This window comes from Accipiter gentilis, chromosome 10 (genome assembly GCF_929443795.1).
Source record: "Accipiter gentilis chromosome 10, bAccGen1.1, whole genome shotgun sequence".
Taxonomy (NCBI): domain Eukaryota; kingdom Metazoa; phylum Chordata; class Aves; order Accipitriformes; family Accipitridae; genus Astur; species Astur gentilis.
The window spans coordinates 18331904-18358686 of record NC_064889.1 but is presented as its reverse complement, the minus strand read 5'-3'; the positions used below and the strand labels follow the sequence as shown (position 1 = coordinate 18358686).

The window sequence follows — 26783 nt, the reverse complement described above, 5'->3', positions numbered from 1 at the left end:
GTGAACTAAGGTGGCTGGTCCAAGGCAGGCATTTATACTGTCCTGTGTTCACCAGTTCCTGTGTTCTAGTAAAAACAATAGTTTTAGTAAACTATAGTAAGACTGTTCAAGAATTTTACTCTGTTCTCACATGTAGACAAACTTTCCTTATCTTTTCTTTAATAACAAGCAAAGGCAACCAAATACCATGTGAAAGAGTGAATAAATTGAAATACTGGAAATAGAAACCAGTTCTTAGTGTGTGCTCTAACCTCAATAAAACTTTCCTTGGAGATGTTTTCAAAATTGTCTTTTCTCTCCCCCTTGTTCCTAACAGCCAGAGATCTAGAAATACATATTAAGATTCTTGTAGTGAGTCTTGTAACCATGTCAGCTTTAGATGATTTTTCTAGCCTCCCTACAGGAACCCTGGTTAATCCTGCTGAATCTTATAATGCCATTCAATCATACATGAGAAAACAGAATAAAATCCTGTACAACCAAAAAAACCCCAATACAGCTACTTTCCTGTTCCTGATTATAATGAAGTACTTTGTTATGTTCTTTGGTCATCTTCCTGGTTCTGCTGAATATTTTTTTTGTCCAGCCCAAATCCTAACTATGGGCTGTCAGACAATGGCACAAAGTATCTGTTCTGCCCTCTGGGCTGTTCCATTTTATCTGTGGTGATGGGATGCAAATATATTAAATGGCATTGGAATGTATTGTAATATTTCTCTTTGGCCTTATAGCACATTCATGCTCTTTATTTGACTTGGATCCCTGTTCTGATGAGCTAAATCTTAGTCCCAAGCCGCTAAAGATAACATGCTGATAGGCATGGCACAACTTGTGAACTTACGTAGGATACTACATTGGTTAGTCAATCTCTCTGATGGAGGCTGTGGTATAGATGTGCTGTACTTGGGGAAACCTGAAGGCTTTGTTTTCTGAGCATCGCACCTATTGGTTTTAAACAACTTCACCTTTGTGCAGCAGCTGTAACTTGCTTATCCAAACTCACTGTCTCTGTTACATTGAAGACCTACACCTACTGTGATCTCCCAGGGTTTCTTTGCTTTTAGTTCTGTGGGTTTTTTTTTGTTTGTTTGGTTTTTGTTAACAAAAGACCAAGGAGTTCACTTGCATAGCATGGTAATAAAAATATAAAAATATTCTATGTCTTCAAAGTATATCTGGGCTCTCATAGCTCCTTACACTTCTATTTCCTACTTTGGATTATAGGAGTAGAAAACATGGGATGCTGCAGGTATTCAGTATTTTACCATTAGGTAATATATAGTGGTCTTTCAGACTAACTATCGGGCCCAATGCTTAACCATATAGAATAACATACAGTGGGAATGCTCTCTTTGAGTATACATTATGTACACCGAATACAGTGAAATAGTGGCGTTAACTGTGCTAGTTTACCTGTGTTAGTTTTGGCATGAGAGCTCTGGGTATAGTTGTGGTGAGGACACAGAAGCACAGATTTTGGCATGTGTTGGCAGCAAAAACATATATATGGGCTCCCTGCAGGATTTTTTTAATTGATGTTAAAGAACATCTCACTTCAGTGCTACTGTCACCTGTGTTAGCTAGGATATTTTAGCTTTTGCTACTATCATGCCTTCCTTCAATGTACCCTGACTATAATGTCTTAGAGCAGAGCTAGGGGATGCTGTGTCTTCTAAATGACATGCATCAGTGGAAGACCCCCGAGGTCCATGCTAGCCTGTATTTCTGTAAGAAATGGACTGCAAAACTTGAGGTCTTGCTGTTCCAGGCCTATTTCTTTAATGGTAAGAAGGGGGGGGGGGGGGGGGGGGAGCAGAAAAAAACCCAAAGAAACCATAAATAAGCCATAAATATAAAGATTTCATATTCTAATCAGAAGAGTGTCTCTGCTCTGGGGGATTGTGTGTTATGGGCAGGACAGTTGTAAGAGACAATTCTTAGCATCATTCTCCTTTGGTTCCTAGGACTGTTTATCTTGCAAAAATCTGGATCCTATCATAACCACTGTAACTCAGATTCTGCGAAAGTGCTACCCCAAGGAGCTTCTGCCTGTGGCAACAGTAAGAAGTTCGTATTCCTTCCCTCTTCCTGGGAATGCCAAGGCTGAACCTCTGTGTGAGGGATCTGAAGGTAAATGGCTGAAGGGAGAGTTCAGTAGGAGGAAAAGGGGCATGACATGAGAATTAAATGTGGGATCTGGGGAAGGTAGTCTTTGCAGATTAGTCCAGAGGTTTACAGTTAAAATTAATTGGATGGCCTACAGTGTCACTCAGTAGAGATGAGACTACTCCCAGGTGTTCTTGAAGCTTGGAGATTCTATTTGGAGAATGAATGAGAGAAGATTGAAGGGAGCAAGGAAAAGGGGGAAAAAAAAATCCTTCTATTATCCAAAAAATAATGGAACAGACTGGGCATGGCAGAGGCTGGAGATGCCGCTGCTCCACAACAACAACAGAGGGAGACATGATTGTGCCTGTGCATTACTGTTTGGGGAGGGAACACTGCCCTGCGTTTTTTTCAGTAAAGAATTGTAGGAAGTATTATCCTTTTTCCTTTCTAAAATAAAAGCAGGTAGCAGTCACACTGCACGAATAAAAGATGTGACACTTGCTGAAAAGCAGAACTTAAGCACAGGCAGGATAGCCACTCCACGGAACAAGAGGAACGGCAGACTCCATGATACACACAAGCAATTTCTCTCTTGCTTTCAGTTTCATATGGAAGATGCTCAAATACTATAATGATGATAGCAGTAAAACACCCTAATCTAGATAATATAGATTAAGAGCATCCTGTAATAGCATTGCAGCCAAGCAGAAAATCTCTGTATTGCTTTGTAATATGAGTTGGATCCATATCATGGTGACATTTGTCATGGTTTTGAAAGGCAGTGTTCAACTCCAAGAGAACAGAGCTTTAAAAAGTGGGAGATTTAGTGCCAAATTCATTTATACTAGATTAACAAATGACATCTGCTTTAATCAGGGTTGTGTTGGGTTGTAGTTTGAAGGCGTGTGTGGCACACATAGAAGAGATTGCACAGATTTCTGTGGAAGGCCTGAGAGGTATATCAGGTTGAATGCCTTTGCCTCTACCTCTTTTCTACTTCTTCAGGTGACTATGAAAGTGATGGAGAGGAAGAGGCTGAAAAAGACCTGGATAATGACGATGTGGAGAGTAAGGAGGAAGTAGGTATATGAGCCATACTTTCCTTAATCATCCACATACTGGAAAGTAAAGCTTTTCATTGTTCATTTTGACATCCTGATAAGCTGTCTAAGCAGAGAATATACATATGCATGTGGTTCTACACAAACACACTACATGAATAATAGAAGGATACTTGGAAGAAGAAAAAGAGAAAGCACTGACTTTCATTGAAGAGAGTCCCTTGCATTTATCTTATTAATTGCCATGCTTGCCACCCAGGATGGTGTGAGTTTGGTGACTTCTCTGTTCTTGCAGAGAGACTGACCAGTGATTATTAGAATCACATGCACAGTCAGGGATAAATGATGAATTTTTGATTCCTTTATGTGTAGACCAGAAATGGCACTTGGGGGTGGGGGAATTGAATTATCACCTAGGAAAGACTAACCCTCTTTTCCCATATCAGAATATATTTGGGCTGTGCACCTACCCTAAGAAAAATGTTAGTTCTCTTAGGCCACAGCTGGGGCATTTGAACCTATATTTCTCCTTTATTTGCTGCTGCACACAGACAAATAATACAATGAATTATTCAATACTTATCTGACTTCTCCCTTTGCACTCTTCCTGTCATGACCTAACTGGCAAAAAACCCAACCCTACCAGCTGAGGATGAATGCAACCTTTTTTTTGTGTGAAAATACATACAAGCACATATGCAAATATGAAGTAGTGAATGCTGCTAATAAGTCTTATCCACATAAAGTGATTTGGGAAGGCAAATTAAAGAAATGAAGTTGCAAATACAGTCTAATTAGATATGATTGAGTCTTCTGTGGAAGGGTGTTTTCATTACTTGCCCTGTTTTTTTCTCCTCAAGTATTAAACTGATGTGAGCCAATGAAAAAAGGAAGTTAACCCCCCCCCCCCCCCCCCCCCCCCATTATCTCAGTGTCCTAACTTGCCTCTGTCTGGCTGTTTTTATCTGAATATAGAGCTTGTCAAGATGCTCATTAGGAATAAGGTTCATAGTGAATTTATCTCCTTCTTTAATTAGTTATTCATTCAGAAACAGATTCTATATGCCTCTGAACTATTTCATTATTCATAAGGATTTACCAAGTAGATGTGAACAGGGTTTCTTTTTTGCCTAAGAACTTGCTCTGGATATGAGTTTTAAGTACTGTTTGTCTGGTGTGCTGGTCATATATCTTCCATGACAAATCTTTCTAAAGGGAAAGCAAGCAGAGAATCAATAATGAACTTTCAGTTTACCTTTTTGTATGAGAGATCATTTGCACAGTGTTTCCTGGTATTGATGCAATTTACAAATTTTCACAGCTACATAACACATATCCATGCATACTAGTAATACCAACCAAACTGAAACTTGGCTCTACACTTCCATCAGTAACTGTTCAGACAGTTCTATGAAAATCAAAATCATCGCATCAACCATCTATCCTTCTCAACCCAAATCTACAGTGAGTTTGAAGCTGCTTATGCATCATTATGCTGTTAGTGGCAAATCCTTTTAAACAGACCTCATACTGTGTGCAGCTCTTCATTGACTTTTCAACTAGGCCCAAACAGCAGTTCAAACTCTGCTTTGCAATACAAGTGTGGCTCAGGGTTTGAAATGCCATGATCGCTTTTGCATTCAGGCATTCTTTTTTTCTTTTGATAATAGCTTCAGAAATGATTCTATTTTTTCAGGAGCAAATCACTTCTTTGCTGGCATTTAGTGGGGCATACTTACCAATGACACGTTGAATTATTTGAATAATGCTGCGGTGTAATGCCTAGTCATCAATGCCATGTCTCCATCCTTTCCTCTTGCCCCACCTTTTCATGGTTTCTTATGCAATGACTGAATGCTTGACACAGTTTGGGTTTGGTTGTCGTATCTGATATGGAGGACATTGCACATCAATGCACAGTTGCCTTCAACTGTGAAAGTTTCAGATACAGTTCTTATCCCTGATTTGTTGATGGCTGAGATCTGAAAAGCTTTTTTTCATATAAAAATATCAAAGAAGTTGGAGAGTATAGAAGATGGATTAGGGAAGAGTTTCACAGATTTTTATAAAATCTTATTTTATGAGAGATTAAAAATAAAATATAAGCAATTGGTGCCTGCAAGTTCAATGATATAGACATGGGCCCTTCAGTTTGATTGGTAGGCACTTAGTGAAACCATGTGGTTGTCTAAATCAAAGGCAGAAGTGTCAAGGTTTCTAATTTTGCTGGTGGCCTGTGAAGACAGTTTTGGCTTCAATATGCTTTGAAAATTTTCTTGCTAAATTTACATTTATTTGTTTATTGTTTCTTTTGAATCTGAATATTACCAATTACATCCTGACGACCTGTGCCTACTGGTTTATGCAACATGAGCAAGGAAATAGATGATATGCTCAGAAATAACTAGTAGTTGTTGATGTCTTTTGTTTTGAAACCTCTCAAGCTGAGGTGCTTTTAAAAGGTTCAAGTTTCAGTCTTGATGCTTTTTTTAAAACCATCTTTTTGTGGTATCTTTACTTAGGTACTCAAATACCCAAACATCAAATTCCCCTCTTTCACAATGTAGTCTTTCCTTTTGTTCCTCTATTTTCCATTCCATAAAATTACTTTTAGCAGCCTTCATGAATATGGGGAGAACAGTTATAGGATTCATTAAATGAGTATGATATCATTAGAAATCAAGGGTATTATGCAGAATATTACTTTAACAGTTATCTTGTGAGGGACTTTTAATATACATTCTTTTCTAATTCTGCTTTTGTAGGATTATGACTTGGAGACAGATGTGAACAAATTGAGGTCAAGGCCAGTGCTCGACCGGCCAGAGGAAGAGCTTGGACAATATGAAGCAATGTGTCCAGAACTTTCCCATAATTTTCAGGTACTATCATAGTGAGGCTTCCTTTATTTGTGAATATTCAAGAGTTTAAGAAATACTTGAAAGGGAGTACTGACAAGAGATAACTGGACAAGACTATTGCAAAAGGAAACCTAGGTGTCTTATGGGACAGGAAGAACAAAGAATAAGACTGTTTGCTATAGTTTATTGGTGTGAATCAAGAGTGATAGAAAGGGAGTGATGTTGTTTGGTGCAGATTTGGCTGGGTATGGATTAACTAAGTACTATTGAATCAATTGCCACATGACAAATCTGTCAGATAATAATTTGTATCCTTGCTGGCAATTTCAATGGCAATATCAAGATCAGTATGAGATGTGGAAAATAAGTACTGTCAACTAGTGTTTTGAGGGAACTGATGGAGAAGATTGCAGTGCTGCTGAGTGAAATGCAGAGTTCAAATTATTGTTCTGTTGCAGTTTGGGACAAGAAATAGAGTATTGCACTCATTGCAAGTCTTGGAATTTAGGCGAGCTGAAAACTGTGACTCAAATATGAATCTGGAAAGGACCACTGGCTTAATATATCTCCTGTACACACAATGCTGTGACATTTATTACAACCATAAGTAGCCAAATGGGATTAAATTATACTCTTGCATCAAGGCAGGGGTGGAGTTTTCTGTGACAGATTGGCCTCCTTTACCCTGCTGTAACATTTGTATTTTTAAAAAATGCCTTGCAAATTATCTTCTCTAACTTGTTAGAACAATCAGGTTTGGTTGAGGATGACTCACCTAGATGACTCAATCTGATCCTTTTAATTTCTGAGGGACTAGTGTTGAAACAGCTTTGTGGATAGAGAAATTCTGGCAGGTGGTCCATGGGCTGATTTTACTCTGGCTGTCTTATTGGATGAGTACACGTTTGGGAGATTTGTAAATATTTTCTTTTTCTTCCTTGAAAGTTTTCTCTGGAAGAAGGCACAATCTGTCTTTAGATTTTTTAAAAAATTTCTTCTGCTTTTTAAATTTAAAGGAGCTTGAATCAGACTCTGAGGAAGAGAAGAGCTTGGAGGACAGGACTGAGAGTCTTCCCTTTATGCCCTCTCATTTCATTCCAAGTGCTACTTCTGTGAAACATCCAAACTACACATGGAGAAACCAAAGTGTCACAGAGATGGGACCAGATCCAGGGGAAAAGGATTTCAAAGTCCCTCTGCAGAGCTGCACAAAAAGGGACAGATGCAGATGGGATCAGACTGATGAAAAGAGAGACATTGCAGTAGCAGCTCAAGAAGCAGACTACTATGAAGAGGAAGATCCAGCCAGGAGTCATGTGCTTGCTTTGCGTCCTCTCCCAAAAGACGCTGCTTGGTACAAAAAAATGGTTTACCCTGAATGTGAAGCCTTGATCAATCCTAGTCCTGGAGGGAGGCTGGAGAGCTCAGGCATAGAGACACATCTTCTGGAGAAACACCAAGGGGATATCCCATTCCACAGCCCTCGCTTCTACATAGCTAGGGCCAAACGTGTTAAGTCCATACCAGACTACAGAGACTTGTCATTCCCTGATTTCTGGGGTCACCAGCCACCTCCTTACAGCAAGCCCATGTTGGAGCGCAAGTATGGGGTTCAAAGGTGATTACACTTTAATATAATTACCAAACTGAGAGCTCTCAGGCTCAAAACTGGTTTATGTAGGTTCTGGCTATAATACCTCTGAATGTCTTAGGAAGTTAATAGAACAAATTTTGGGCTATCCAATGATTTGCTGCAAGGCCAAACAGCAGGATGATCTTATTTGGGTTTTCCTCCTGAGGAAAGGAAAATGGTATCTAACCGGGTTACAAACAGGATTAGGAATCAGCAAGCGTATTTCCTGTCTCTGACATGGACTTTCTGTGTGTCAGTGGATGAGTTGTGAACCATCTGCGTGTTGCTTTCTTTGTCTGGTAGATCGCGGTGGTAGTGGTAACCCTGGAGTGAGATTTTTATCGCTTCTGTGAATCCATAAAGACTCCCCTTTCTCATATTCCAAACTGTTATTGATTAAACTAGTTATTGATATATGTACCTATGTACCTATGTATGTGATGGGACTCTAAGCTGGTCAAAACGTTGACATGGATTTACTGTGGCTTTTCCTTAAAGTAAGCAGACCAAGACCCAGCATGAGCTGTGAATCTGTGACCTTGTTAGAAAACAAATGAGAACAAGTTCATTTTAGAGATGGAGAAGACTGTGTCCTTTTAGGATATGTTTTTGTCTTCTGTTTTGCTCTTAATCCAGCCACCTTTAGTGCTTGCAACATTGGGTCCCATCTGGCTCTGAGGAAAAATCCTTTCTGTCCTCTCAGCTGTGTGTCTGTGCCAGGTTGTTCTCAGGAATCTCCCTGCCTACCCTTCTGCTGCTGTGTCCCTTTCTGCTGTTCCTTTTGCTCTCTGCCTGCTCCATGGCATTCTCCAGAATCATCTTCTCCTTCCTTAGCATGTGCATCTGCTTCTGGGAAGCCTGTCATGAGCCAGAGAGCAGCAGCAGGGACAAGGTAAGTGAGGGGCTTTCCTTCCCTGCTGCCCAGCCTACTAGGAGAAGACAGCATATACGGCACGCAACATGCAGAAAGAAATGAAAACAGATCTCCTCTCTGGCACACTGCTAGAGGCTGCTGTTTTTCTTGTGTTATTTCTGGTGTTCAGATGAGGGGAAAGCTGTGTTTTGAAGCTTGTGCTGGGAGAGGAAGCTCTTCTCGTGACTACTGTTTTGTCTATTCCATGTGTGGCTGTGTGCAATGACTTTACAATTCTTTCTAGTGGTATAGAGAATTATTAGCAGATACGGAAGAGGCTGGATTTATGCTAAACTTTGAAGTTGATCAATGTTAATCAAATGACATTTGTGAAGACCACTAATTTCTGACCTCTAGAGAGATAATGATTCTTTCTGCAGCAAATATAAAAGCTAAATATCTTATTTAGAGGCAAAATCACCCTACCATCTTCTCCTTGCACTGTTGCTCTAAAAGCTTTGCTGTTATGACTACAATAACATGTGTAACCATACAGCTAAAATGGGAATAATTATATCATGCTTCAGGGCATAACATGATTGCTGCAAAGGTCAGGAAGAAAATCTGGTATTCCACATTTGGTCATCTTTAGGGATCAGAGAACTTCAGTTTAATAATGAGTAGAAATTAGCTTGATTTAGAGTCAAGATTCACTATGAGACAGAATAGCTTTATAAGTTATGGCAGATATTTCCTCACGGGGCAAGGCTGGCCGTTTGGGAGATTGACATTGACTGGAAAGAACTGGGGATAAAAGGAACTTGACAGAATACTGTAGAGAATAAAGATTTTACAAAATCAGTCATTTAACCAAAAGGCAACTTGTAATGGGAACAGAGATGGAGCAGGAGCTTTCTCATGGTAAAAAAAGAAAAAACAAACTTCACCTGGAATTAGCACATGGAAGTCCTCTTTCTTACCAGTCCTTCAAAACAATTTCCTAAGCTTCTTCATATTTCTTCAACAAGATCACCCTATACCAATATTTCTTACAGTGTCATTACAATTTACTTTTCTTTTTTTTCCTAGGGACAAAGTACTAGATGATGTTCGCCGCTTAATCCAGCCGGGTGATGTGATAGGCAGAACTGTTTTTGATTTAGATGAGCCCAGGTGGGTAACTTAAATTGAGTACTGTAACCAGGGACACTGCCAGTGCTGGGTTAGGTAACGAGCTCAGTTTGCTTGTTCAGCTCTGATAAAAGTATAGAAGAAAAAACCTAGGAGGTAAAGGGCCAACAGAAAAAACATACAGGAGGAGTAGATTCCTTGTATGTGGCTCTCGGGAAAGGATTTATTGTGGAAGTCACTGGAGCAAGACAGCCTTAAAGCTTTTTAGACAAAACAAGAAAATCTGTACATCAGAGGGGACTGTATGGTGTCCCTGGATATGTCTGCCTTGCATGCAGTGATTTGGACCAGAAGCATGCAGGCTGATGCTGGGAATTGTACCTATGAGTCCACGCCCTGAAGCAGCATTTCCCAATGAGTGCACTGCAGTGTCCCTACAGCCAGGGTCACAGGCTGTAGGTGTACCCTGAAAGGTGTGGCACTTACAAAGGGCTTCTGAAAACAAACATCCACCCTTGTGAACTGTTTTAAGTGCTCAACTATGGCCAGCAATTATGGTCTTTGAGAAGATGTAGCACAGGGCAGTTGAAAGGGTCCCAAATATGAAGAAATTGCATTCAAAGGAAGGATGAGTGACTCAGAGAACATTCTTTAGAGGAAAAAAACGTGGAGGACAGCTTGAGGTAGGAGAAAGTTGTGAAGTTGTTCAGGATGAATTTAAGGGTTTCTAAGCTTTAGGAGAAGGAAACTATAGATGAGGGAAGAGTAAATGTATAGTAATTGTATAAAGATGCCTTGTGCAATTAAAAAACTAATGGGAATAATTCGGGGGGAAAGTAACTGGAATAAAGAAAGTAAATATGAACTGGGACAAAAGGGAGTATTGGGAATGGAAAAGATGTGATTTAGAATCACTAAGCAAGAGTAGAGAAGAATGCTGCATTGGATAGGAAGATTATGGATTTGCTCACTTCTTGCTACTTCTCAGGGTCTCGCTTATAAAAATAAAATAAAATTATAAAACCTTATTTTAGTGTACAAAAGTTGCCGAGGAAGGCTTGTCTTTGAAGCAACCTGCTATAGGTATCCTTGCTTTGATTTACTGCAGTCACTCCAGCCCAGCTGCTCCAGGCTGTCTGACATTCTTCTCCAAGTTTGAATCGGGAAACCTTCGCAAAGCCATCCAAGTGCGTGAGTAAGTATGCCTGCAGCGGCTGTGTCCCAACCTGCCTTTCCGCTCTGACCATGGTGTGAAATGGTGGAGTTCTCCTGGGTTTGGAGAGGGTTGGCCAGGGAAACAGGTTATACCACACAGAATTTATCATGCCTTCCAACACCTGGATGTCATGAAAGTAACAGGAGTGAGAAAACATGACTAACATAGTGTAAGTATTTAATGGTGTGTTTGGGCACGACTAGTTTAATGGTGTTTTTTGGCTCTCAAAGGATATTAATGAATTTGATTGTACAGCCTGATTTCCTCAGCAGGCTCAGTGGCAGACTGGTGGGGTGCTCGTGGCCACCATTTTTTCTGGTCTTCCTTTACAGGTTTGAGTATGACTTAATTATGAATGCAGATGTTAACAGCAACCAGCACCACCAGTGGTTCTACTTTGAAGTCCGTGACATGAAATTAGCAGTTCCCTATCGCTTCAACATTATCAACTGTGAGAAGTTTAATAGCCAATTTAATTATGGTATGAGTCTTTGGGGAATTGGGATAGTCTTCTGTTCACAAGAATATCTTTTTAATGCTGTAAAGGCTTCAAACTTTCCATGTCTGTAAGTATAAGGGAGACTGTAAGTTTAATCTTATCTGCCCTGAAATCCACTGAAAGAGTTACTTTAGATTTGTCAAAGGACCTTTCTCTATCCTCAGGAGAACCAAGGAGTAAGCTGAATATTGAGACCTGGGAGAGGATTTGTAGGGGAAAAAAAGTCATTGTTCTGTGTTTAGAGACCAGAACTGAGGAAGAATGGCACTGGGATTGGGAGAGGGGAAAAAAGATGATCTGTTGGAATTGAATGAGCAGCATAGGAATGGAAAGTGCTTCTAAGATTTAAATAAATGTAGATAATCCTCAAACAAATATTCATGATTCTTTGGGCTTATCCAGAAAGACATCTCTGCCTTCAGACCTGCTGAGACTTCTGCTGATATTAATGATTAAAAAAAATTCTGTTCCTTGCTGTCTTTGAGCTCCTGTCATAGTCTGTGCTTCAGGAGGAAGGTGGCATAGCTCAGAAATAGGCAGGGCAAATCCCAGCTTTCAATGCCCATTTTAGAAGAGAAATTATTTCTTCTGCATGGAGACTGTGGGTTGAATTCTTAGCTGGCATAGGCTGGGGTTTTTTATTTGTTTCCATGGAGCTGTGTTAATTTACACCAGCTTGAGGCCTGACTCAGAATGTTTAATAAGCCCCTAATATCAGACTTTGCATTCCTCTGAAGCCCTGTGGATACAGCCTTCGACATAACCAGGAGAACTCTCTCAGGATCAATGTACCTAAAACAAATAGCACTAGGAGCTGGAATGCCTTGTCACTTGTATTTGTGAAACTGGCTGGATGAGTGGCATAATGAATTATACGTCATTCGCTCTTTAACCCAAAGGCTGGAGTTCAAGTATTCATATAGATCCCAAATAAGAATGATTTTTATTTTTTTTTTTTTTTTAAATTTTATCTTCATCTTTCATCTTATTCGGCTTCCCTGAATTACCAAACAGTTCAGTGTGGTGTGTCTGGTAGCAGCCTGAAAATGAAATACATTGAGGTCCCACTGTAAACCCCAATACAATCTCTGATACAGCCATCTGTAGCTTCAAAGCTAGAGATTATGGCTATTTTTGGTGGAAGGTTGCTTGTTATCCTCTAGTCTGGCTGTTGTCAGCATTTATAATCTCATTTTGTGCACCTGAAATTGTACATGACTCACATGCTCAAGCGTGCAAGGAAAAATATATTTGGAAGAAAAACATGAAAATACTATCCACTGTAAGGAGGGAGGCTAAGCCATAGCTTGCTTTTGTATGGCTTGTACGTGGGATTGGCTGTTAAAGCAATTCTTCCATGGGTTACTTCTGCTGCTCTGAGGACAGTGAAGCTCTAGCTTATCTGTCTTGGCTGTGTGAAGCTCACTACCCCTTCCAGCACATGCATAAAATTTACACAGACTTTTGGTAAGAGATGTTGTTTATTCACTACATTCCCTCTGCACTTTTCTGAGCTAATGCTCATGCCATAATACTAAAAGCTTCCAGTTGTGATGTAGTGCCAAAGTGCCATGGGTGGCAATACTTTACAGCTCCTGGTTACTGATCTGGTTTGATTTTTCCCTTCCTTTTTGCTCTTGGTTAGATGGCACTGTGTAACTTTCAAATCAGCAAAAAGGTTATTTAATGAACTAGTTGTGACCAGGAGCAGAGCAAGTCAGGAGGCGCAGCCTCCACCTCTCTCCTTCCCCCTTTTCCACTAGCTTATGCTACCATGGGAAATAATGGGATTTTGTCAGAAGCCTGATTTGCATTTGTGTTTTCATAGGGAAAGTGGAAAGGAAAACCTGATTTTTTTTTTTAAATTTTTTATTTTTTAATTAAAATGAGATGGCAGATGAGTATCATCCATTGCTCTGAGGCAGTTTGGTGTGTGTGTCCTTCAGACTCACAGAGGAAGGGCAGGAGCTGGCTTTTAGGATGTTGAGAGCACTGCAGACCCTGAGTCTCGCATCCCTCGTCTGATGACCTGGGCTTCTAGGCAGGCCTGTGTCTCTCAAAAACTCGCTGTGGCCCGTGTCCTGGAACCAAACACAGAATTGCTTCTTGTATGTGGCTCACGGTGCTAGTTCAGGAAACAGCAGTATAGAGGTTACTCCTAGCTGTAGGCTAGTTAGTGCTACCCCACACCACAGCCAAAGGTGAGATTAAAAGGCATTTCTGCTGGTACACTTACCAGCTCTTAAAGTGCTGGAGAGTTTAACAGGGACACCCAAAGGACAAAGGAAAACTGAGTAGCTGCTTATGGAAATATGTCATCAGTATTAATGATTTTCAAGCATCGCCTCCTCCCAGCACAAGAACAGCCAAGAGAAAGCTCAGGGGGCAACTTATCGACATGCATAAATACTTGAAAGGGAATTTTTCCCTTGCTTAAATATGCTTTCACAGAAGTGCTGCCAGAATCATTGCTGGGCTCAGCTGTGGCTGTGCTGGGTCCACTGGAGCTGGCTGGCAACACCCCAGGGCAGAGGCCACCCCTGCAGCCCCCAGCTGCCAACACCTCTCCAGGGACACCCTGTGCAGAGAGCTTCGCTGGTGAGGGCAGGATCCTTACTATACCTGTAAAAGAGCAGGCAGGTGTGTAGAGCAAAGGAATTTGATACAAAACCTGCCTGCAGATGGGCTGGCTTCATGGAGCTGCGAGTAATGGATATGCAGCTCGGATCAGAGAAAGGTTCGTACCTCGGGGCATGAGATGGTAATATTTTGGAGGTCAGGAAGAAGTCATCTTCTGGTATAACACAGTACAAAGATGGATGCTATCATTATCAGCATTTATGACACATAGGTATTATTTAGGTCTAATGGCAAGTTTAAAACCTTCTAGCTTTGCTTGCTGCTTTCTGAAGGTACAGTACTGGATGCACTGCAGATCTCTAGTGTTGTGGTAGGATCAAGGTTTCAATAATGGTGCAGCCAAGCATAAAATATTGGAATAACCAAATTACTGATCTTGTAGATACCTTGATTCCTATTCTATTCTCTCCCTTCCTCTGGGTGTAAACAGAGCAGCTTGAAGTCCTCCTTTGCAAAGGCCCGTAGGCGCGTATCTTCTGTAGGTGCTTTTTGTACAGACATGGCTATATCAGAACAAAGCATGGGGCTTTGGGAGACGTGTTTACTTTGCATAAACTATCTGCAGAGACAGCACACACAAAATAATGATGCTTCTTGTTTAGCCTTTTTGTTCCCACCCCTGTCTTTTCCAGCCAGGGAAGTCATGTCACTTGAAACTGTCTTGTTTTATGTAGGCATGCAGCTGGTCATGTATTCAGTAAAGGAAGCTCTCCAGGGCAGGCCTTGCTGGCTTCGGGCAGGCCATGATATCTGCTACTACAAGTAAGTGCATTTTTGGTGAATTATTTGTGGCTTCCTTTCCCCTCTGTTCCCCTCCTGTTAACTGTATTGCTGTTGTTAACCTTTGACCACCGGTGTCACTTGTTTCAAATATCTCTGATTGGTGTTAGTTCAATGTGTTATGTGCTTCCACCTTCAGAAAACAGCTACAAGTGAGGCACCTATATTAGATGCCTGGGAAGAAACAGGGCATGTGCAGAATTCACTTCCCCAGAAGGAGGGAGGAGGAAAGGGAACGGGGAGTGCTTGAACCTTGCCAATGCAGCCAGGAATACAAGGAAACTTAACCCACAAAGGAAGTGTAGCTGGCTTTTTCCCCTATCCAGGAAGTAATGAGCTGGGTGGGATCGTTGTTTTTCCTTTGCATACACTGACTTTTGTAAAAGACATAGGAGCTGAGGAGTTAAAGAAAGGGTTAGCATATACGTAGGGGTGTTTGGGCGTGTGTGTGTATGTATATACACTATATACATCTATATAAATATATATGTAGAAATAGACAATATACAAATACACATTTATTTATTTGTTTGTGAATCTCTCTCTATACCTTAGTATTGTCATGAGCTTCCCTTCACTGCAAAGCTGAAACTCAAATCCTAGAAGGCAAACTGCTCTGTGGATCATGCTTATTGGCACCATAGAGACCTTGTCCTCATAGCAGAAACAGTAGTGATTAGCCTTACTCAATGTCCTATCTGAACTTTTGTCTTTCTACTGGGGCCAGGCAACTGTGGTGTAAATGGAGTTCTGACAAGCCTGCTGCTGATATTTATGCAAGTTCCCTGTTTCAGGCTGTTTCTGCAGTGTTAGAGCCTCAGAAGAAAACCACTAGATCAGTCTCATCTTTAACTTGTATCTGAGCTGGAGGTTGACTCACATGAGAAACATTCTCACTTGGGTATCTCATTTCCATCCAGAAAACCGATCCCTGATTCATTCTGGTTATTACAGTCAAGGGAGACAACCAGGGGGCTTGGGGTTTCAGTAGGTTAAATGAACCCTGTTTTATTTTCTCAAGGCTTCCAAAAAGTTATCCACAACATTTATTACTTTTAAAGATAACGACTGAAAGGGTTTTCAGCACTAGGATAACTGGTATGTTTTGGATTAGAAAATCTGTGCAGAGCTGAAGACTGAGGGACAGAATAGAACAAGTAGGAAAATTACAGGTGTGAGTAAATGTATTTGGTTGAGTGTCTGTGAGTGGGATGTCTGGGAATGATGTAGCCTGGGGAGGTGCAAGTGGGAAGTGGAGCCCTGCACTGGAAAGAAGAGGTCACATGTTGAGGATGAAGTGGTAGAGCATTGTGGGTGAAGTTCACATACTTTGTAATCAAATACTGCAGCATTTGGTGTTAATTAACTATTCTATCCTGGCCTTACCTGTCATGATTTGAAAGCTGGGGCTGAGAATGCCTGAGTGACAAGTTTTCCCTTTTTTTTTTTCTTTTTTTTTCTTGTTCCTCTAATTATTTTTTCTGTCATGATTCCTGTTCACCAGTTTGCATTACCAAAATACCTCGGTGTCTCAAGACTCTATGGGTACCGCATTAGGCACTGTATAAACAAAGCAAAAAGTCTGGTCCTTGCCCCTAATACCTTGCAGTTGAAGCACAGGGCTTGGGCTACCCAATGACTGCAGATAGGCAGGGAAATACAAGAAAACAGAAAGGTGTTAACACAATTACAAACAATGTTAATCATCTGGCATGGTAAGCAGTGCTCTCAGGACAGAGCTGAATGTTCTAAATAGTAGTCCTTCCTTCATGAGCTCATGTGATGAGGCTGATTTTAGAAACTGATGTGAAATAATGGGCTTTCTCTTTGTAAGAAATTGTATTTTTACTGTAGTTCATAATTTTGCTGTTAGTTTCAGAGGTGGCTATGTTCACAAGTGGATTTGATGATACAATAAACCCAAACAATGACAGTGGGCTGCCTTCCAGAAGTAGTAGAGCATCAAACTTGTGTTGACACAAAAAAAAATTCCAAGTCGTTCCAAATCTCGTAATCTCTTGTCTTTCATTTTTTTGGGGGGAGTAGGGGGTGGGTGGGTGGGTGGGAGGGAGTTGGGCTGAAGGCTCAGATTATCCTCTCTCAACGCGGCATCCTGTCTGTAGCAATTTGAGTAGCTATTTTATTTTGTTCCAAGTACTCTTCACTAACCTTTATTCACCTAACCTTTTCTACCTTAAGAGCTAACGTACTGTGGTGCAGTGGCTTCCCTTTGCATGCCTGTAACCTCTGGCTTCTGGTTGGGCAAACTTTACATGCTGATTACCACAGCAGTGGCTTCTCATGTCATTAACAAGGCAGTTATTGTGCAGTGATTAAACAGCAGCTGACTTCCGAGATTAAGCCGTGATTGTACAATTAAGCTTGTAATCAGATAGATTCTTGTTCAGAATATGTGAGAGAATGGAGTTTTATTGATTTGGAATATTCTGTGTTTTCTAACTGTACATTGAGTTATTTGTCAACATATTCATCTAGGATAACTACTTGTTGTCTGTCTCATTTACTGTTTATTCCAGGTTTTCACATGCTTTTGTATGTACAAGAATGAGCATACGCACACATATACGCACTTCCATCTCTACTGAAACTCTGATCTTTTTGTTTCAGTGACTAAAAAAGAGATTCCCAGTCATGAGAAGTTGTAGGTGGGAGGGAATGTGAAGGAAGTATGTTTGGGGTTGCTCAGACTTTGGCTCGGAATAAGAGGAGGTGGGATTGCTATAGTGATATCATGCTGCCTTTGTTTTGGGGAAAGAGCTCACTGCATTTCCATTCACCCTCGTCACAGGTATCCTGGGGTAGGACTGGCACATTTTGAAGGGAACCTCATCTAATTACTTTTACCAGGAGTTAATCATAAATATGGGAAAAGAGTGACATACTTACAAAAATGAGGAACACAAAGATGGCCATAACTGCTTTTGCAGCAGGGCTCTTATTGAGAGCAACTTCAGAGCTGAAGGACAGTGGGAGGAAAGGCACATTCGCAAGATGTCTGGGTGATGCACGTTGGCTGATCTTTGCTGACATTCATCTTCACTGAAGATGGGATGGTTCACTCATAAAGATAAATGTTGTGGCACAGGTCTGTCATCGCGTACCTTTCCCATATGTCTCACAAGACTTTTTATATTATGGAGAATATTAGCAGTGCTCTTGTCAAAAGGAAGCTGAGTGACACTTCTGTTCTATTTCATTGCCTCTCTGTGAAGTGACAGGATACACCCATGATAAACAGAGTTGCAGTTACTATAAGATCATCTAATTCACTTACTGTCTTGGCAGCCTTTATGCGCTGAATAATATTCCTTTCTAGCAAAATATTTAAGGAACAATGGCAGCATGCTGAATTGGGGACAATGTACTTGAGTCTTTGGTTTCATGTCTCATTCTAAGCATATTCTCTAACCTCCAGCTTTTTCAGACAATGGTCAGTTCACAGGTAGTAATGAGGTATATGGAGTGTTTTGTTCTCATGTCAACACTAAAGACTTGGCTGTTTGGTGATCGTAGCGCTGTCAGAACCAGGTCTTCTCTTTCCAGCATCTTTATAATCACATTAGATGAAATCATCATCATAGCATTAGCAGGCCACCTCTCAGTTCTAATGATATCTACAAGAGAGGGCTAAGACACCAATCTCAGTCTGAGGACATCTAAAATTTACAATATGACTGAAGGTCTTAGTAGCAAGATGGCTGTGGGAATATTCTGCTTCAGCTGGGATTCTGCCTGCAATCTTGACAATAGAGATGCCTTAACATGGATTTGGCCCTTGAAAAGGAGTTGTGTTCTGCATTTTCCAGTTTCCAGTGTGGCAGACCCCGAAATAACAGCCATGCCTTGTAAATTGTTAAATAATGCTTTTTTAATGGTATGAACCAGGGTGTTACTAAAGCATATTGCACTTAGCAGCCACGCTTAGAGATGTAAGAATGTCGGGGCATGTAAAACAAGGACACCAGATTCGAGGTGGTGGAAGGATTTTGGACAGAAGGAATGCATCAGCAGATTAGAAGTGATAAATAGGTTACTCTTCATTTGGACTCTGTTTTGAAATAGCCTAGAAATTTAGGATATTGGTATTTTCTTCAGCCATTTTAGTCTAAGCTGATACAGTGCCATATTCCATCACCTACTGGTGCTTTATATATACTAAATGCTGCAGACAGGAAGTCTAAAGATGAGATGACCAAGAGACGTTGTTCTTGCATCATTTGGTGCTCTTGAATTTCCTGAGTTACAATCCATCTCCTTTACTGACCTGCCTGTATCTTTGGCCAAGAGGCTTCACCTGTCTGTGTCTCAGTTTCCCCATCTATAAAGGATGGAAAATTAGAGTCACTTATCTGCCACCCAAAGAATGGGAATAGATAAATGGGAAGCAAGATTTAATTAGATAATGCTTGCAAAGGTCTTTTAAGCTCAAAAAATTACCGTGCGGAGTAAGTGATAAGTAGTGTTATAATTATTATTAATTAACTTTCCATCACGGCTATGCTAGATATACACTACCTGTATATTATTTCTGAAGGAGAACAGCAAGCAAAATTATTTCACTATTACAAAGTGACTGAAGGCATAGTAGATACAGCTTGCATGCTGATTAAAAACCCCATACTTTGGTCTCTTATTTTCTTTCCAATAATCAGTGTATTAGTTTCTAGGGAGCATGTGATACTTTGAACATCTTTTGAAAGAGAACACAAATAAGGTAGTGAGGAGCAGATGTTGCTAGGGTCTTTTTTTCCTTCCCTTTTCCTTGCTTGTTAATTTGGTCTTCATGCTGGTATGGTAGAGTGTTGTGATGAAAAAGGGGTGAGGAAGAAAAACTGTCAGCCTGGTGGAGGAACAAGGAGGTGATAGAGGCATCTTGGGGTGACAGCAGTAGAACGAGAGGGAGGCAAAGAGGAAAAATGCAATTTTTTAGGTTTCTTTTAAAAAGATTCAGAGCTACTGCAATGTATGATGGATTGTGAGGAGACCAGATTATATGCAGTAAGAATACACAATCATTTACACTGCTTACACACAGGTGATTTTTCTTTTTAATACATGAGTGAAGAACATTGAAGCCTCACAAAGCCACCTGTAAACTTCCTGTTACTACCAGATAGTTTGCTATAGATTGAAGCAGGTGTCAAGAAGTGATTCAAAAGTCTGGAAATACCTGTTCTGGGCAGGTAGTTTGCTGGAACAGCAGAGGTGCTCAGAACAAGAATGAAATGTGCTGCTAAGCAGTGCAGTGAGTGCTGTGCATTGGTACACTCAGGATCATGCGATCTGAGCACTGTCAGGAGTAAGGACCATTGACTACCAGCATAACATCAAGGTCAGAGGTGTCTGGTGCTGCTAAACCTCTTGGTTAAGTGGCCATTTTAGACAGGAGACATTTTTGGCTGCAGAATTACAGACTATAGAGGGAGAAGCCTTTACTGGATCATTAGGGACAGGTGGGAATAATGCGTATGTAAGATATTTAAGCAGTATCTGCCTGCAAAGACTGGCTTCATCCCACACCTCTAATTACATATATGAATTTGGAGGGGAGGACTCAGAAGATCTCAGCACCTTGTGACAGTTCTTTATGAACAAGATCATCTAACCTTCCAAGTGATGCTGAATATAAGAGAGCCTATGGAGGTGAGTACTTTCCTTATGCACTAGACAAGAAATGCTTCTTAATTATTCTTCACTGTCAAAATTAACAGGAACAGGATTAAATGGTCATTGTTCTGACTTAAACAAACAAACATACAGACTCAAATCCTGGATCCACTGAAAAACATATAATAACTAAGTAGATGTTTCTATATTTGTGGGTTCATTGCATTATTTTTTCCTCTGAGTCTCTTTGTCCAATATTAAGGTGGTTTATTTGCAAAAGAAATGTTGGGGTGAAGGGATCAGCTGAGAATAAAATCATAGGCTTTTCGGTTTGCCACTGTGACTCTGTGTTCCTGTACTATCTATTGATCCAGTCAGTATCAGTCACCCCACGTGTTCCTAACTATTAAATTCAGGTGAAAACTCAGCAGCATCGTATTGTGTCTTGCTTATGAAAAAGAGCTGGTTATTTTGGAGAATTTGACAAGAATAATTATTTTTTTCTCTCCACCCCTTTGAATAAAAATGAACAGCAGCAAAATAAACTAGCATTGTAAATTTCAGGAGCTGAAATTGCATCTTTTGGTTGCCTCTTCTATTTTGCATTTTAATGCAACATTGATGATAACATTTGTCAAAGAAACCTCACAGTCCTTCAGAATCAGAAGGTTTGGCAACAGCATAATTGGTGCAATGTGGGAAAAATATTGTTTGAAATGTACTTATGGATGCGATTTGCTGTGAGGCTTCTCCCTAAGGTGCATGAATTGTCTCTTCATCTCTGCTGAAAGAAAACTTTCTTACTCAGCCTAAAGTAATCTCTTTATCAGAGTAAGTCTCCGGCAAGAGATCTGGTCTTGGAACTAGATTGAGAAGCTCGCTTGAAGATTTTGTAGTTTTAATGAAGGGAGTGTGAAGGGCCTGAGTTGCACTAGTAGATCTTGATGACCCTGACTAGCCTCACTCAGGGCCTCCACCCACACCCTCTGCCCATGGGTTCAGGAGCTCTAGTTGAGCTCTGTCCTGGATGCTCAGTCCCTGTCTGAGCAGCCAGGAGGTTCTGAGCTGAGGTTCCACCTCCCTCAGTCACTGCTGTGCCTCTGCTTTGCGGTCAGCTCTGGTGGTCTGTATCCTGACTCATGGACTGACCTCCTGGCTTGACCCAGACCTGCCTCATCACCACAAACTTGTCTGATGATCCGGTTGTGTGGTTGAACCTGCAGTGGAACCCCTCTGCCATCCCTGGGCATGCCCTGCTCCGGTACTGTTGGAGGGGACCCTGGCTGGCGAGGTCCCTGCCCCGCTGGCTTCTGTATCAAGCTCAGCTCCCCATCTTTTAGGGAGCAACTGGTCCTCACTGCTCCCTGACAGGGAGAGGCTCAAGTCTTTGAAAAGGAGGGATCCAAAAGGAGGATTTTTGGGGTAGCTCACAACCTGCAAATCTGTATGAGGTTGCTTTTCCTCTGTGTGCAGTCTCTATGCAAACCTTGTCTCCTCTTCCTACTCAGCAAAGAGCCTTTGATGATATTAGAAATATTTTTATGTATTCCTATTTTTTTATTCCTTTTCTTCCTCTGGTGGAACTGAATGGTTGGTTTTGTAGGGTATTCATATTTTCTAAATCTCCAGGGATTCACACAATATTTTCACGTGTCATTGTTTAGGGCTGTGAATAGGGACCTGCATCTCTGGGCAAGACAATTTGGATTTTGGAAGCAATACAGTAGCGTTAGCTGAATGCATTAGTTTAAGTATCTCTGGACTGTGCTGTATGAACTAGTATTTGCTGGCTGCTTTCTTATTTGCACCTTCACAGAATGAATCAAGCTGTAATTTTCCTATGAGAGTGCTCCCATCCATCAACAGCATGTGACTGGCTGCACCCAGTACTGCCACGTGCAGCTCTGCCCCTTAACTCTCTGCTGGTCTTTGCATACTGTGTGAATCCCAAGACACCCTTGAATCTGTTGTACCACCTTGGTCAGTGGTACTTACCATCGTGATCCTGTTAGCATCTCTGTCTAGTGGAGCCATGGTTTCTCTAACCTTCCTTCTATCATATAGCCTGTAGGTGCATTGCTGTGTTACTGGGTGTTGTTTAGCACTGTGTTATATTTTTGTATCTGTTCATTGCTGGGATTGGATTGATTGTACTTTCATGGGGCCTTCACAGTCTTGGTACAATGACTGGTTGAGTTTGGAGCCCATCTATATCATAAGATGAAAGCTCATGCAGGGTGGATGCTTCTCTGAATGCGTAGTTCTCTCATGGCTGCTCCAAATGTGCATCTAGAAGTGAAAACCATCTACTTCCTCTCCCTTTCTCTTCTTCCAGAAACCACTACCGCTGCAGTGCAGCTGCAGGAGAAGGTGTGAGAGGAAAATTCTACTACACACTCACCTTCAGCATCGAGTTCCCTCATAAAGATGATGTCTGCTACCTGGCCTACCATTACCCCTATACCTACTCTACAATGATGGTAATGCTGATGTGTCCACCTAGATAAGCTAATAGGCCTGACAGGTTGGAGCTGCTTGGGTATGTGTAGATTTTGAGATAGCATAAAGGACTGTTTTCACAGGTAGTTAGTGGTTATGATGATGTCATTGCCTTGTTTGCAACTGTAGCCCCGAAGCCCAGAACGCTGTAGGAAAAAAGAAATTTCTGTATGGGATAAGCTGGGGTACAAACCAGTTAGTGCTTATACCAGTCATAACGCAAACCAAAGATGTCTCGATTTGTTTAGGGCTGCAGGATCCTTCTCCTGAAGGAGTGGGAAGAGGGGGGCTAAGGCTAATGGCAACTCAGAAGTGAAAGCTGCCTGCCCCTTCTGACAGAGGGTAACAGCTCGGCTTTCAGAGCTGCACCCAGCAGTACCACAGTGCTGGACCTCATCTGAATGCTTTGTCAGCCATTTCCTCTGTGCCAGTTGGAGTGTCAGTAGGCATCTGTGACACCCCCACCAGTGCTGTCAGTACAGAAACTGAAAGAATACAAGTCCAAGGTGTAAATTGCATTATTGAGTTGTAGGAAGTTTGCTTCCTGGGGAAGGATTTGTTTTCTACAGACTTTTCTGGCCAGGGGTGGATGGTAAAGGAATTTTCTGGGAAATGCATCTAATATGCTTTCTCCATGATTGATGTAGGAGAGCCCAAGGTCTGAAAGGAAGGTAGGATAAAAGAGGGGAAATAAATAGTTCTGGAAGTAGTTTGGTTTGTTGTTAAAGGTGAGAAAGATGTTACTGAAAATGAAGACACACAGTTCCAGTACATCAGTTTCCCTTCCTTCTTCCCTCAATTTGCATTGTCAACCCTTTTTCTTCTGGTCAATAAATGCCGGTGTGGGATGGTGAAGTTTGGGCTCAACTCTATTTTTTTATAATGGGATCAGTTTGCCATTACCAGATATAAAAGACTGCATTCAAGGGAGACAATGTCCTCTCCCACTTACTAGCCGTGCTGCTAAGCATGTCAGCATAGTTAGGCTTAGATTAATTCCCACTGAGACAACAGTCTCTTGTCAACTGCTTTGCATCCCATTATAGATGTTCAAAGAAACCGCTTCCAATATCTGAGAGAGGGCCAGTCAAGCCTTCACAGTCCAAAATATGCCTGCCAGCTCACTTCTCATTAGGATTATGGGTACCAGTTATTTCTCAAAATCACTGAGGAAGAGAGTACTCTCCAGTAGTGGGGTTTGACCTATAGCCCTGAAGGCATGTATATACCACAGCCTGCAGGGGAAAAGACAAATACAATACTGAAGAATTAGGTGGACTTATTCACCACCATACTTATTACTGAAATGCAGTGACTGATCATTATTCTACTGTTATTGATTTCTATCTTCTACTGGCACAAAAGCAAGAGAGGCTTGGAGAGTTTGTATGTTCTGGGAATCCCTGAATTTCTCACCCGCTCCTGAATGAATACAATAGAGATGAAAAAGATGTTATTCCTAGTCTTGCAGGGCCAAGCCTTGAAGAATTTCACTCCCTCTTCAAATAAAATGTTCATTGAAGTTAAAGGGAATTTTGCCCCAGGAAAAGTTTAAATGAACTCAGACTCAGTAAGGACCATAAAGTTTGGTAAATGGGAATTATGGATGGAAAAGATTGATAGATTGTCACATCCAACTCTTTGCCAAAGCAAAATTGTTGCCTCTAATAATTCTAAAAGGCTTCTTTGCTTGGACTAACTTAAAATGTCGAGTGATGCAATTTACACATTTCCATGTTACTGTAATTTTCACAGTAAATAGACTAAATCAGCTTTGTGCACCAGTAGATTTCATTCTAAAGCATTTTTTCCACTGGTGAAGTATGTTGGTTTTACATAGCAGTAATAAATTAAAAGTGATTATGAACCCAAGGGTTCAATTAAATACATAGTGCTTTGGGGAAGAAGACAAACTTGTGTATGGAGTTACTAATTTGAAAATGTTTTTAAGTATCATATATATTTAATGGTTACAGGCATATTTACATCAAATACACATTGTAGAATCCTATTTGAACTGGATGCACTCTGCAGTTCATTACTTTTTGTCCATCAGCAATTACATTTATTTTATGAAGAGTAATTTATATATTTTTATACCACAGTGTTAATTGTTTGGATATCTAGCTGAAATCTCTGTGGCAGCTATACCCAATTAATTTTCACTGGGTACCAGGAACATAAGTAAATGATTATATTATATTGAATTCTCTGTATCTATGTAAGATTGTTAGATGCATCTAATAATTGAATTTACTATATAGAGAAGTATGTTAATTGTTTTATGGGCATAGATTACTGTAAATTTCAGTCCTATGTTTACATTCAAGTACAATACTGGGATACTGGATACTGGGAAAGCAGTCTGAAAGAATCCAAGGTTTGAGGAACAGGAATGTCATGTCCCATAAACGTTTGTTAAAATTTAGCCCTGACTTGTAAAGACAAAAAGTTGCCATGTAAATGTTTTTGAGTGAATTGGTGTGTTTTAGTTAAATTACTGTTAGGACAAGTGTGCATACTGTACTATACCTATTTCTACCAGTCCAGAGGCAACTGGTGTTCCACAACACTTAGCAACACCCTGTGATAGGATTACTTACACTAATCTTGCCACTTGCAATTACAATGTAAACAGAGAGAACTACACGTCATCTGGTGTGTGGGTGACAAGTGGCTATGTGTCTAATGAGACGATAAGAATTTGTTCCAAAAAGTCATTTTTTTTAAGCTGCCAATCCTTTTTCTCGAATTTCTCAAAAAGCTGTTGGACTTAAAAATTGTTTAAACTGACATAAACTTTGCAGGAAGGGGAGAAATTCTCCTTTTTAAACAAATTCTTGGAAAGATGCTCTTAAAATTTCCCACTACTGATTGTACAAAATGTTGTTTTGATGTAAACTTTTTGACTGCCTCTGGTGTGGAGATGGTCCTGAGTTTCACTGGCATGTGCTTGACAGCTAACCAGTCAGTTCTATAAATGCCCCCAAATTATGAGATTTCTCACGTTTCTACACAGTCCCTATTAAAATATAAGGAGTAGGCAGTTCTCTTCTGGACTTCATGTACACATAGAAATTCCTTTACACTAATAAGAACAGCACCTAGGAACTGTTCAGGTAAAATCATAGAATCAGGATAGTTTGGGTTGGAAGGGACCTTTAAAGGTCATCTAGTCCAACGCCCTTGCAATGAGCAGGGACATCTTCAACTAGATCATGAAATAAGAGTAGATAGTCCTGTGCAGCTTCAGTGAACTGGGATGTGTTCTGAATGGCTTGTGCATATTTGTGGGACGTAAAAGGTGATGGTATTAACTGGCAGAATAGAAGTTAGCAAGAGGTGAAATTAGTACCAATAATAACACACAGCTAGTGGAATAAAATCAGATTTTATAGACTGTGAACTTATTTATGAATCTGCTTCCTTGCTTCTTTCTCAGTGCCATCTTGATATCTTGGAACAAAATAGGAACCCCAAGAAGGTTTACTGGAGGCAGCAGACACTCTGCCAGACGCTTGGAGGAAATCTATGCCCATTGCTCACAATCACCGCCATGCCAGAATCTAAAAAAAGAGACGACTTGGAGCAATTCTGTAAGTAGCCAAATGAAGCATTAAAAAAGATGCTGGTGAGTTGCAGGCATGTCAGCAGTGGCAATGACAACCTGTTTTGTGAATATGTTGATTTCCTTGCCTTTCTCATTTTGGAAAAGAAATATAAACATGCGGAATAGCCAATTACAATGCTTTTTTAAAATTACAGATTTACATGGAGGACAGACACTATTTTTTACTTCAAACTTTTCTTTAATGTTCTGAAACAATTACAAAGTTCAATACCGAATATCCCCACAGCAAGAAATTGTGTTCA

General features: G+C 40.6%; 1 protein-coding gene across 1 annotated transcript in view; it reads left to right on the top strand.

Annotated features, from left to right (window-relative positions):
• AGBL1 (AGBL carboxypeptidase 1) overlaps positions 1 to 26783 on the top strand; it is a 273863-nt gene that overhangs the window by 45174 nt on the left and 201906 nt on the right. Inside the window, exons 8-17 of the mRNA XM_049812577.1 lie at positions 1965 to 2130; positions 3115 to 3188; positions 5936 to 6052; positions 7048 to 7649; positions 9607 to 9690; positions 10757 to 10843; positions 11197 to 11345; positions 14678 to 14765; positions 22747 to 22891; positions 26353 to 26506. Coding sequence (XP_049668534.1) covers positions 1965 to 2130; positions 3115 to 3188; positions 5936 to 6052; positions 7048 to 7649; positions 9607 to 9690; positions 10757 to 10843; positions 11197 to 11345; positions 14678 to 14765; positions 22747 to 22891; positions 26353 to 26506 — 1666 coding nt within the window. The remainder of the gene's footprint in view (positions 1 to 1964; positions 2131 to 3114; positions 3189 to 5935; positions 6053 to 7047; positions 7650 to 9606; positions 9691 to 10756; positions 10844 to 11196; positions 11346 to 14677; positions 14766 to 22746; positions 22892 to 26352; positions 26507 to 26783) is intronic.